Source organism: Chrysoperla carnea, chromosome 1 (genome assembly GCF_905475395.1).
Source record: "Chrysoperla carnea chromosome 1, inChrCarn1.1, whole genome shotgun sequence".
NCBI classification, from domain to species: Eukaryota; Metazoa; Arthropoda; class Insecta; order Neuroptera; family Chrysopidae; genus Chrysoperla; species Chrysoperla carnea.
In genome coordinates, this window is record NC_058337.1 from 67505361 (window position 1) to 67519561 (window position 14201).

General features: G+C 29.4%; 1 protein-coding gene across 1 annotated transcript in view; it reads right to left on the reverse strand.

Moving 5' to 3' along the window:
• The window catches only part of LOC123305678, a 65233-nt gene that overhangs the window by 28309 nt on the left and 22723 nt on the right, over positions 1-14201 (reverse strand). The window contains exons 2-3 of the mRNA XM_044887460.1: positions 2735-2871; positions 1665-1790 (exon numbers count right to left, since the gene is read on the reverse strand). Of these exons, the coding sequence (XP_044743395.1) occupies positions 1665-1790; positions 2735-2871 (263 nt within the window). The remainder of the gene's footprint in view (positions 1-1664; positions 1791-2734; positions 2872-14201) is intronic.

The window sequence follows — 14201 nt, forward strand, 5'->3', positions numbered from 1 at the left end:
ATTACTGTTAGGAACAAAGTTATAGGAAGCATAAATAATTTAGAGACCATTTATCATCTGAACATTTTTCTGTTAGTTCTAAGTTCTAAAATCAAAATTGGGAAATTTGGTCATTGGAATTTTTGGAAACATTTAAAGCAAGTGAAAACAAACAACTGACTGAGTTTATTGTTGAAATAACATGTATAGACAGTGTTGATTACTCTGTCACATTACACATACTATACAATTTGCGGTCTCGCGGGTAAACAGTGATGTTTACGAAAAATTGTTTCAAACAAAAGTGGTATAAACATGGTATAAAAATTACACTCTAAACTATTTTTACATTATTTGATTATAGCTTTTTAAAAAAGGCTCAAATAAATAAAGTTTCAGCATTCTGTTTTTTTAATATTTTCACGTAAGAAATTCATTTTTCTGAAATAGTGCGTAGCAATTTATTAATTTCAACGTAAATAAAATAAAATGCATTTCAAATGATATCGACCTTATTTGATTATAACTCTTTAAAGAAGGCTCAAATGAAATTTTGTCCTTCTTTATTTTAAATTTATGTTAAGGAATCCATTTCCCAGTTATGTGACGTGACTTACATTCTAACTTATTTATAGATTAAAATCTGTAACTTATTTCAATTTACGAACTTTCTTTAAGTATGTATTGTTTTATGAGTCTATCTGTCTGTCATTTACATTTATGTTGTTTTATCATTTGAAAACAGTTTGAAACATTAAGTAAATTTTACGGTATCTTAATTAATAATTTAATTAACTAAAATTAAATTTAAATTTATTGTTGTATCGTATTTATTATATTTGTTTTTGAATTATGAACTTTATTATTCGCTCAATAAAGGATGTCATACATGTACAGGAAATACCCAAGGAAAAAAGCTCAAGAACTTCTCGCCTACATAAATACAACCTTTAAGTAAATCTATAGAAAAAAGCCTTGAAATGACAATAAATTTTCTAGAAAATTGATATCAAATTTTTAAATTATTAAAAAGTTAAAGATGTGCTTTTTTATTAAGAACTTTTAAATTGTAGTTTCAATAAAAAATTTTTAATTAAAGGTTTTATCCCACATATTAATATCTCCGAAACACACGCACTCACTCTTTTCGTTTTTGAGATATCGTGTTTACAGACGGACGGACGGACGGACGTACAACCGGCAAAGGGCCAATTAGTTGATTTTATGAACACAGCTATACTAAAATTTTGTTGGTAGCATCAATATTTTCAAGCGTTACAAACTTGGGACTAAACTTTGTATTCCTTGATATATGTTACATATAAACATGGCATAAAAACGTCGAAACTATGATTTAATTTATGGATTAATCTACATGCACTCAATAGACTAGCCTGTTGCCAGATTCCTTGTCTAAAACAGGCAAACACAAATATAAACCCTATATTTAAATAAAGTTTTAGATAGAGAATTTTCCATTAGACAACAAAGGCAAACATACATGATGACGTATGAACTATTTTGTTTTATATACCAAACATAGCCCAAGGGGTGTAGGATAAATCAAATGATTGTCTTTTCTTCTACGTTTATCACAAATTGTAGGATAATTCATAAACAATTTGCAAACATGCAAACTCCCTATTAACAATCAGTATAATTTAAACAAAATTAAATATACTTACTTTAACAATTTGTACACCTAATTCAGTATCATCTGGATTTGACCATTCATTAAAACATGCACGTTCTGTTTGTGACCAATTTACACCTTTTGTTTGTAAATATCGTTCGGCTAAAGTAATCCATAGCTATATACAATTGTGGTTATTATTTATATTTAATTACTAATTTGTGTAATATTTTTAATATCCAGGGTGTAAAACAATACCAGTATACCATAATAACTAGGACAATAATAGCTTTAGAAAATAAGTTAAATATGAAAATTGAAAGGTTCAGAGAGTTGTTATAGGCGATGACCTTGATATTATTATTACTATTATTATTATTATTATTATTTATTTTCACCATAAGTTGCATACTAGTACAATTTAAATAAAGGTATTTTATTACTTATTATTGTTGTTCACATTTAATTATGAATCATTTAATCCAAGAAGTCCGGGTTCGAGTCCTGGTTCGAGTGTATTTTTTTCAATTCTCTTTAATTAATAAAGGTATTTTATTTAAAAAAAAAACTACGTGGTGGAGGGTGAAGATGCAACCCCCTACCAATACAAGGGTGAGTTGGTGTTTATTGTTTATCTTTTTTTGGAATTTTGATTATCTATCGAATAGCAACAAGATAAGGTCAATGACAATGGCCTATTATTCAGTATTTATCAAAAAGAACTTAAAAAACGTCGAAAATCGACGTCAAGGTATATCTCAAAGCTGAGAATTTTTTTCCTAGAATTTTTGTTATACGTGATAATTTTGAAATAAATTTTCGAAGTCGATTTTCACCGTTTTTAAGTCCCTGAAAACGATTCTTAAGACCTTTCTCTTTTAAGACTCAACGTTACACCGAGACACGTTTACATATTTTGACGTAAGGTGTATTAAAAATGATCAAGTTACGATCAAAATGACCTTGTAAATCGATTTCAAGGTCAAGAGTTCAAGATGATTATCTGCCACAACTATTTGAACCCTTCAACATTTGAATAGCTTTTTATTTCTAAAATGATTTTCCGAGTAATTTTGGGGTACTAGTATTTTTTTACACTCGGTATAAATTATAAACACTTACACGCTTACGAAACTCAGGTGGTATACCACCAGGTAACTGTGAAACCATTTTCATTGCATCCAACCATTGATTATAACCCGAATCACCAGGTGATGGACTCATCGAAAAACGCATATTTGCTGTATCACCTCCGTCACCTGTTAACAAAAAAGTCACGAATTAGTTAAAGAAACTAAACGAAGGACATTTTGATTCTAAAAGTTTAATAATTAACTTCCCAGTTACAGAAAAGTTATTGTTATGGGTGAGAGAATTTAAATAAAATTACCACCTTGTCTTAAGTTTTATGGTTAAGATAATACAACACCATTTTTAGATTAAAGTCTGTATAAATGCAAGAACGTTCGTGTATTGGTGGTCTATAATAATGTCAGTCAGTAGTATATGTTATCCTGATTTGTGAAAAATTCGTAAGGAAAAATTCTTTTCACACAGCAAAAAAAAAAATATATATTTTATCTTATTTGATTAAAAAAAAGCCATAACGTTTAACTTTACATGGAATATAAAACAGGTTTCAATTTTTTTCATCTATGTACAGAAAACATAGTGTAATAAAGAGACTTGTATTTTCGATAAAAAAATATTTTTATTTTGGATGAAAACTTTTGTTGTTAATTCTCAATTTATTTTTTCTATTATTTGGTATATAAAAACAGTATTTTTGCAAAAAGTTATTGTATCTTTGTGTAAATCCCATAACATTTACGTTTTTATACCACAATCTGAAAATAAGATTTAGCCGGAAGCGTCCAATCGGAAGGGTTGATTTGTCTTTTATTATCATATTTAAATGCTAAGCATAATTGAGAGAATTGTGGATAAAAGGGGTTTAAAAATTTTAAAAACTAAAAAAAATCTTGTTTAAAGCCTTTCTCTTGAATCGTTTGAAAGTAATATGAGGGTTGCCATACTTTTTCCCAGCACTGTAGCAAATGAATTCTATATTCATGTCGTGTTAAAACAAGATAGTCTTTTTATATCGTATCTGGTCTGTATATAGAAGTCAGTTGAAAACATACTATTCGTTATTTTTATTAGACCATGCAAAAATATATCAAAAAACATCGACTTAATTTAATAAATTTATGTAAAAGAAACTTCATTAGCATTAAAATTGCCTGTATAAATGAAATATGATTTGAGTAGTATCAAGATTTTTGCTGACGCTTTATATATTTTTTTTATTTCAAGTATTTTACCAATAATTGAAAATTGACGCGTAAATAACGAAAAAGTGCATTGTGCTATTAATATTTGAGTAGATTCCAAAAATTCGATGCTTGGATGCAGTTTAAATCAATATGGTTTTTATTTCTGGGAGGGATGGAGTTTTGATAGGCTAAAATGCTAATGCATTACCTATCTAAAATATCTTCTACAATAGGTTAAATGAAACAGTACATTTTTTTTGAATATAGTTCATATTTGGGGGTTATAGAAGCTAGTGAGTTGGCAGTGGCAAATTTAAAGGGTGCAGAGGGAGCAGTTTCAGAGCATTGAGCCCTGTAAGTAGGGTACAAAGTCTGGAAAAAGGGAGAAAAAGGCAAAAATTGTACAAGTGGACACAAAGATCATTAAGGAAGACTAAAAAAAGGGGAAAAAGACAAGTTTGTACTAAAGGGCACCACAAAGGGAATATCAAGGTGAAAACAAAAACTAAAAAAAAGATACTATCTATAGATTTTGCCCATTGGGCCTTTTTTCTTAAATCCGCTACTGTTAGTTGGTAATTATACTATGTTTATATGAAAGATATCAAGGTATACTAAGTCTAGTCCCAAGTGCGCAGCGCTTAAAAATATTGATGCTACGAACAAAAATTTGGTACAGGTGTTTATAAAATCACCCAATTAGTTTATATTCGGCTGTCCAGTTATCTGTGCGTCTGTCAACACAATAACTCAAAAATGAAAAAAGATATATCAAGCTATAAAGAAATTTTTATAGCGTACTCAGGAAAGTAATGTCGAGTTTGTAAATGAGCAACAAAGTTCAATTGGGTCTTGAATCTTCCTACGGACTTATCTTGTAAGCCGTTACAGATAGAAAAAAAATGTTCCTTACATTTTACATATAGAAAAAAAACTTTTGCTTAAAACATTTTTTTGCGTTAACATCACTGTTTACTCGTTAGAGCGCAAATTAGGCGTAAATTATATGGTAGGTATGTATTATATGGGAATATCAGTTATATGTGTGTGACATGTATGTATGTGTGACTATCTTTCTTTACTTACATGACGTAAAAGAACACTGTCTATACATGGTATTTCAACAACTAACCCAGTCAATTGTTTGTTCTCACTTGTTTATATCTTACGTTTCAGTTAGAAGACGACATGAAAAACTGTATACAGTGTGAGCTCACTAAAGGAAATTCGATTGAAACCGCATTGCAGATTCGATTGGAATAAAAACATAAGACTGATTCAAATGATTTTCATCTTGCTGAATCAAATAATATCTTATATGTAAAGATTCTGTATAAGTTCTTAAGTATATCTTCATAAATTTTACTCTTTTAACTTTACACAGGATACTTTTAAAAAGTATATAGATATAGATACAGAAACTTTTTGAAAAATGTAGCTTGGTATTTTGTTTGTTGGGTTTTAGTGCTTCTTGTGTTATGATTTCGTTGTATTATTCAATCAATTATGACATTTTTTAATAGGATCATTGCTCCGGAAATATTTATTATGAATTACGGAATACGAAGTATACGACATGTGATATCACGCACAACATAAATCTTTGATACCATACAATAATAAATAATAATAATTTTCATATGAAAGGTGTTTTTCACACGCTTGTTGGGATTATTTTAATCATATATTATAAATATCGTGCGCACCTGTATAAATACTCTCACCAAATCTCATTGGAACCGGGGTGGGGTGGGGGAGTGTTGTTCATAATAGAAAAATCTGAAGTCAACTTTAAAAAAATTGGAATTATTTTATAGATAATAAAAAAAATTATATTGAGTGTTTATTTTGCCCGCTTGTTTATTTTGCCCGGGTGCTTATTTTGTCCGCCTTAAAAAAATCCCATGGCTATTATTAAAACTGCTTATTTCGAGAGTACAAAAAAATGCAGATTATAATCGTATACATTCAGTAAAAATTTGTACCTCAAATCTCACCTAAGGATGGGAGGGTCTATATTGAATAAAAAAAGCTCACGTAATTTATGAATGCCTCCTCAGGTGACCAAGAATTCAGTGAAAAGCTGAAATTATTAGCCATTATCTGTAGTTAAGCCGTCCAACAATCAGTTCCGGATTAAGGGTTGAGAAATCTTATAAAAAGTTAAAAAGCTTCAATCTGAAATAAATTTATTTAAAAAAGTTGATAAAAAAAATCATAATTTTCCATTTGTGGAGATCCCGTCCTCCATTTGCCCAAAATGCCTTTATGTAAATCCGACACTGGTAACCGTTATCCACAATTTAGCTGCGGGTGGTTCGCTTAGTTATGGTCAAAAACCAAAATTTGGGTTCGTGAGCATTTGGTAAGGTTTCTAGCCTATTTTAATTTATTGTCAAAGATACTAGTAGTGATATAATCTTTTTGAAAGATAAAACAAAGAAATACGATACGAAGAAATACGATAAAGGTTGAGTCATGTATTTTTTCCGAACTTTTTAGGAAAACGTTTGCCAATAATATAAGCTAATTTTTGAACATGTAAATAATTATAATTGTTTGAGATGCTTGTCATTCTAAAACAATTTAACCACTTTCATGAAACGGCGTTAGTTCAAAAATGGATTTCAATAAATTATCCAAATTGCCAATAGAACACAGAATTGCCAACAGCAAACAAAATAATAATGAAAATTTTTTTCTACGAACGAGAACTTTACTTTTCAACTATAATAAATGTAAATTTCATAAATGGTTTCATTTAAATTTTTGTTTATCTATTTATCTACATTTTTGCTTAAAGAGAAATATAGATTTGATTTGTTTATTTTATATGATATTATAAACATAAAATATTATCTTATTGACGTCACTCATGTATGCTAATTATAATAAAATAATTACTATCAACATCCTGAATCCGTTCTCATTATCTTACAAAATCTACTTAAAACATCATCAGGTGTTTTTCGAAAATGGATGCTTCAATTATTGTCAGGACAACATAATACTTAATTAAAATTTGGTCGTCTTTCTATATTATACGGGTTTTGTTTAAATAAGTTTAAGATCTAATTACAATACTGGGTGTTTCAAATGTATCCCAATTATTAAAAAATTATGAAAAGTATAAGTACACATTATAAGATATTCTTGAAAAACTATATATTTGTATGTATTATTAACGTTTTTCTAATACAGTTTGCGAACTTAGCCCATATTCCATTACGCTCTTCAATTGGAGTATACCTAATACAAAATTAGCATACTAAAAAATAATAACAAAATTTCAAACAAGCTTCAATCGGTTAGCACTCGCGTTTACCGTTCGGTAATTTTAGGCGCCTGATGATAGATTTTCTCACGCGTTCTGCTCATGCGTTAAATATTTCGCTCGTTAAATATTCTATAACTTTGTAAACAATAACTTCTACATAATTTATTTTTTAATGCCCTAGCTAATATGAAAAATAGTTTTACGATTTATATTAAACTAACGAAATTAATAATTTCGAACAGGCTCGAAAATTTCCGAAGTTAATATTTTTTACTAACATCGTTACTCTCGTGATGGTGGAAATTCTACAATTTCTAAAGGTCTTGAAAAAAATATATTTTTCAAAAAAAGTTTTGATAGGTTAAAAAAAACTCATAGTTCGCAAAAAATAAAATTATATGAAGATAGGTCGCCCTATTAGCTCAGTCAGCTAAGGCGTAACCAATTCCGTCCACGGAATGCTTAGGTTAGCGGGTTTGATTTCCGTCGGCGCAACAAAATTAATTTAATTAATAGTTGAGATGGGCTGGTGTAGTGGATGATGGTATATGCATGAAGTAGTGCATTCAGCCTCTGAAATTGAGAAGCTGATAATTTGATTTATCGGAAAGGTGGTAAAATACATATATGGTACCACAATGGGCTCTTTAGCCTAAGTGTGCCCTTCGTGGACAGCCAATATAACCTAACCTAATCTAAGATAGGAAAAGTTTCAACCACATATACCGTTTGAAAAAAAAGTTATTTATGTTTTAGATCGAGCGTGAGCAAAATGTATTTTATGCAATTCCTGTGAAAAATACGTAATTATTGGAGAGGATCTTTTTTGATGATAATTTTTCTTTCTGTAGCATTTTTGGATCAGTACATGCATCTACTTTGAGTGGACAAAATTCCGTGTGGATTAATTTGAATTTTTGTGAAGCAATAGGTACTAACCTCTATTATTTGACACGAATGAAGCTCTTAAGTTCTGTTTAACATGGTATTTTATGGGAAAATATTTGAATGAACAAGCCCAGATTTTTAATACAAATGCATGAAGATAATAAAACAAAAACAACCTAAAGAGCTTCGTAAATAAAACAACAAACATTAACAAAAACAACAATATCAAAATGAAAGTGTTTTTAGTTTTAATTAATAAATTTAATTAATGAAATGAAAATTGTGTTTTTATTTTATTTTATTATTATTTATTCTGTTTTAATTTTTTATGGTTTCTTTTAGATTTATTTATTTATTTTTTGTTTGTTTTTAAAACCATATATTACTTATTTGTGTTGTATCTGTAATCTGTTTGTGATTTTTTTTAATCCTATAAAATTAAATACGAATTAGTTTCGTTATATGTTCTAATGTTCTAAAAACATCCATTCATCTACGAAAGTAACACGGACTCCAACTCAGACAAATCTGAGTTACAATTTGTCGGAAAACAAATCCAGGTAATGATACATAAATACAAATATGTACTAATATAATAGGGTACTTTCGGTAGTGAAAAATAAATTATGATATTTCTGAATAAATTATATATTTTTATATAATTTAAAATATATTTAATAATAATAATTAATAGTAAAATGTCTATTGAAAACTTAAAAAAAATTGTTTATACCCATTCCTTCATTGTGCTTTTTTTTATTTTTTTATAATTTATAACAAAAGGAACATAGTTAATATTGGGTGCCACGACACCTCTCGTTTTTTTATATCATGTATATGAAATACATCAAGGTATACTAAGTTTAGTCCCAAGTTTGTAACGCTTAAAAATATTCATACTATGCACAAAATTTTGGTATAGTTGTTCATTAAATCACCTAATTAATGCATTTCCGGTTGTCTGTCTGTCCCCCTGTCATTACGATTACTGAAAAAAGAAAAGACATATCAAGCTGAAATTTTTAAAGCGTGCTTAGGGCGTAAAAAGTGAGGTCGAGTTCGTAAATGAGCAACATAGGTCAATTGAGTCTGGGGTCCGTAGGATCCATCTTGTAAACCGTTAGAGATAGAACAAAAGTTTAAATGTAAAAAATGTTTCTTATAAAAAAATTAATAATTTTTGTTTAAAACATTTTTTGTAAAAATCACTGTTTACCCTTGAGAGCGCAAATTATATAGTATGTATTATATGGGAATATCAGTTATATATGTGTGACATGTATGTATGTGTAATGTCTCGGTCACATAATCAACACTGTCTATACATGGTATTTGAACAATTAATTCAGTCAATTGTTTTTTTCACTTGTTTTTGGTGTGTATATTTTGAGCTATTTAGATTTCAGCTTTCAAAAAGTTCACCCTATATAAAAATAATAATAACATGAAAAAAGTAGATAGATATAAATGATATTTACATTTCGATTTTCAATTCACACTAACATAATCAGTATACCATTAACTTAAAAGCATTATAAAAAATTGGCAATAAATTCGAAATACCAGTGTGGAGTGATCATCCTTTAAAAACAATTTTTATTATGGTTTACAAAAAATTTTACGTGAAAAACCTGTTCAAAATTAATTTGAATTTATTCTGAGAATATCTTCTATGACTCACATCACTTCAGTAATAAAGATATGATCTGAAACTGGTATCAACGAAAGTATAGACTGTGATACCAATGGGAGTCTCTGTTTCTAGTGAACTCTGTGTTTTTAGTGAGATTTTCTAGGAAAGGGAATTGAGTGACTGCGAAAGTATAGACTATGATAGACTTTGTGAGATTTTCTCTGAAAGTGAAATGAATGACTGTTAAAGTATAGACTATAAAGTCTCTGTTTCTAGTGAACTCTGTGTTTCTCGTGAGATTTTCAACACCCATCAGAAATTGTGTGAAAATTTTTTTTCTATTTCTATTTAAGCTTTAGGCTGAAGCTTGAAACCCATACCACAGCTGTTTTAAATGTGTTATGAACTGTATAAAATTATGATTTGTGCTTGAAAACTATGTTGCTTTCTAAAGTTTTATGCAGTTCACAAGATATTTCACTATAACGGAAAAAAACAAAAATTTTGATTAACAGACATTCATCATTAAAGGCATGTTAGCTGAGAGATTGACGAAGAAGATCCCGAAGTTGTAGAATTTTTGGTCGTTTAGATCGCGAGATAATCAGCTGCAAAGTTCGCGATTTCCCTATTCAAAGAAAGTAAAACTCACTGTCCCCTCAACTATTTTTACCCAGAGTTGAAAAAAAAGTAGAAGAGTTGAAAGGAATGTTTTTAGAATAAAATAAAATAAAAATTTTAGATATTAAATTTCGTTTTGAAGACATTAAGTTCTTAAATTTAATTTCTCGTTAAATTCTGCCGAAAAAATGTTACCATAGCTTTTGCATAGAAATTGCCAAATACCAAGCTGGAAATACCTTTAAACAAGATTTTGTGGTATAAAAAAGGGAGTTGAGAGTTTGAGAAATTACTATCCCCAAAAGGCAAATTTTTGACACTTACTCCACTCATATATTATTTCTCAGTTGTGTCAGCTATTCATTGTTTGATATGAAATTTTAAATCAACCGGTTTTATAAATTATCAAACAACATAATCATCATCGAAATTTGACGTTTCGATTGATTGCCCTTAAAAGTAACCAAAAACATATCATCGATGATATCGGACTAAATCTATACGATTGAATAATCGAAATGTTATATTTTTGTAGTGTATGAATTTTCTTTAATTCTATCATTTTCAAAGTAAAACCCTTTACTATGAAAGGTTTGCATAGAGGTGAAATAAAGTTGATGAAGTGTTACCAAAAATAACGTATGCTCATACAAGTATTCCATTGGGAAAAGTATATGTAGTGAGTATATGTGTTACTTAAAAACAGCAGTTCAGTTGTTGTTAAAACCATAACGAAAAACGATGAAGAAAAACAGACATTGAATAAATAAATATAAAAAAAGAATAATAAACAAACTTCAAGAGATATGTTTTTATAAAGATAATGATAAACATCAAATAGTTATTCTTTTATTTTAATTTTGTTTCTATGCGCCATAGTATAAAAAATGGAGTTCCCATTTTATGATTTTACTTATCATAAATGAAATTCTCACCAATAGAGAAGCTGCATTAATTATTTAGCCTGTATATACGTAAAGTATATCCAGGTATCAAAGTTTAGTCCCAGGTTTGTAACGCTTAAAAATATTGAGGCAAAATTTTCGTATAGATGTTCATAAAAAACCTAATTAGTTCATTTTGGGTTAAATTGACATTTTGGGTTATCTGCCTGTTTGCCAGACATCTCTCCGTCATCACGATAACTCAAGTCAATTGGGTTTTGGGTCCGTAAGAGCCATCTTGTAAACCGTTAGAAACAGAACAAATGTTTAAATGTAAAAAAAAAAACAACAACTTTTGTTTGAAACATTTTTTCGTAATCATTGTTTATCTGTAAGGTCGCAAATTAGAGCAAAACTTTGGTGTCCGCTTTCCCCAAAACTATGAAAGATAGGGAGTTGAAAATTTTCAAGTACCTTCAACTAATAGTCTTAGGAAATGATTTCGAAAAACGAAAAAAAATTCTAGAAAATACTTGTGTTCGTCGAAAAATTCCGGCCGCCATAATTGTGTTTTAATGTCTTCTTATTTATAAAAAATAATGCAAGCACTGATATTCAACACTTTCCATACCGGGTATTTCAACAATTCAACTCATTTGTCTGTTTTCACATTTATTAATAATTTCTTTTTTTTTATTAATTAATTTTAGTTAATAAATGAGTTTTGGTGTAAAAAAAGTAGACTTATAATTGGTTTTAATGTCATTATATCCACTGAGAGCCAATCAAAAACACGCTATATACTTGTATTTTCAATATTCAGATCACCATTTGACACAATTTAAGTTGATGTAATAACATGAGATCACAATCATTTGAATGCACATTAAAAAAAAATTAATTGTCAATTGTTATATTATTGAGCTTGTCGCAGGGCTGAATCATTTGCTACATAGACTGCTGAAATGTGCTAAAAATGAGTCAATTTACTGAAAATGAGTCAAAACAAATAGGTTTTATTCATCGAAAATGGCACTACAGAGAAACATCTAAGAAATGAAAGATAAAAAATCGTGTTCTGTTGTTGAATTTACAAACCATTAGTAAAAGTCAACTAACCCATTAGAAAAATGTTAGACGTAATAACATGTTTTAAATGTCGCAAAATACATTGTTATGATATGATATATAGACTAGCGGCCCCGACTGACGTTGTCCCGTGAAAACGTAACTCCAATTCATTAAAACCTATGCTCGGTGCGCTCGTATGTGGCTCTGATAAATGCCTATTGACAATACCTGAATACTATTAAAAATACATAGTACACATAGTAAGTTGTAATATAATGTAATATGATTTATATGCGCTCCCACCATTTAATGAAATTTCATTTTTTTGGTGTGGAACCCTCAAAAACACTTGTACTGGACCAAATTAATGAATCTAAACCATCCTCAAATCTCCTTGAACTCACACAAAAAATTTCATCAAAGTCGGTCCAGCCGTCTAGGCAGAGTTCAGTTACATACACACACACACGAAATATATATATATATATACTAGCGGCCCCGACGGACGTTGTCCCGTAAAAACGTAACTCCAATTCATGAATACCTATACTACGTTTAGCCTGTCCGCTAAACCCATCCCGCTAAACCCCAATTTAACTCCTATTTATTGGAGTGGCCTGACCTTCGACCTTTGGCCTGACCTTTGATAGTAGAGCTCGCTGCGCTCTATGGCTATATATGGCTCTAATAAATGCCTATTGACAATACCTGAATACTATTAAAAATACATAGTACACATAGTATACATAATGTGATATGATTTATATGCGCTCCCACCATTTAATGAAATTTCATTTTTTTGGTACGGAGCCCTCAAAAACAGTTGTACTGGACCAAATTGTAAATCTAAACCATTCTCGAATCTCCACGAACACACACAAAAAATTTCATCAAAATCGGTCCAGCCGTCTAGGAGGAGTTCAATTACATACACACGCACACAAGAAATATATATATTAAGATATATATATATATATATATATATATAAAATATATATATATATATATATATATATATATATATATATATATATATATATATATATATTTATATATATAAAGATAATGCTATGTAATGCACTTTTACAGAAACTAAAGTCTATTATTTCATTTCTGTAACTTTGTAGCAAGACCTTATTTCTAAGGGAACATGGCACTTTCTATGAATTAAAATTATTTAATAGCTATTGAAGGTCTCTACAAGAGAGAATATTAGTTTCATTTTGATTCTTAATTTTGAGAATTTTTCCGGGTACGGAACACTAAACTCGCAATTGAAACGTATCTAAGAATACTCTCCATTAAATTACCTTTTTTTCTTAGAGCCTTCTCCAAACTGAACCGATTTTGAGGATTATCGCCTATTTTTCAGTTGTTTCGGGTACAGAAACCTTAACTCGCATTTGAAATATAGCAAAGAACACTCCCCATTAAATTATCTTTCAAACGAAACAAAAAAATCCAAATCGGTTCATCCACTACGATGCCACAGACAGACACACATATAGCGGTCGAACTTATAATACCCTTTTTTTTGTTCGGGGTTTAAAGAAACATGTTGCCACTCAAAACAGTGATTGGGTTTATCGTGCGCGGCCATTACAGATGGCGGACGAAAACGCTATAATTTTGTGGACTCGTCAAATAGCCATAAATTGTAAAGTGTCATAATTAAGAATAAAGATTTACTTACGGTGCGCCAAAGTATATGTAAAATGTAGTTATAACGTGAAAGTTTGATACCCCATTTAGATATCTGTGTGTCACCTCATTTAGGAATATCGCTTAAGTTAGACGGAGCTAGTAATACAATACCATCTGTATACGGTATAAGAACAACATCAACATTTATTTTTCATTTTTTTTAATCTATTTTTTTCCACTGTTTTTTCTTATGATCAAAATATTTATGATATGTATTTGTCTAATGTTAAATAAA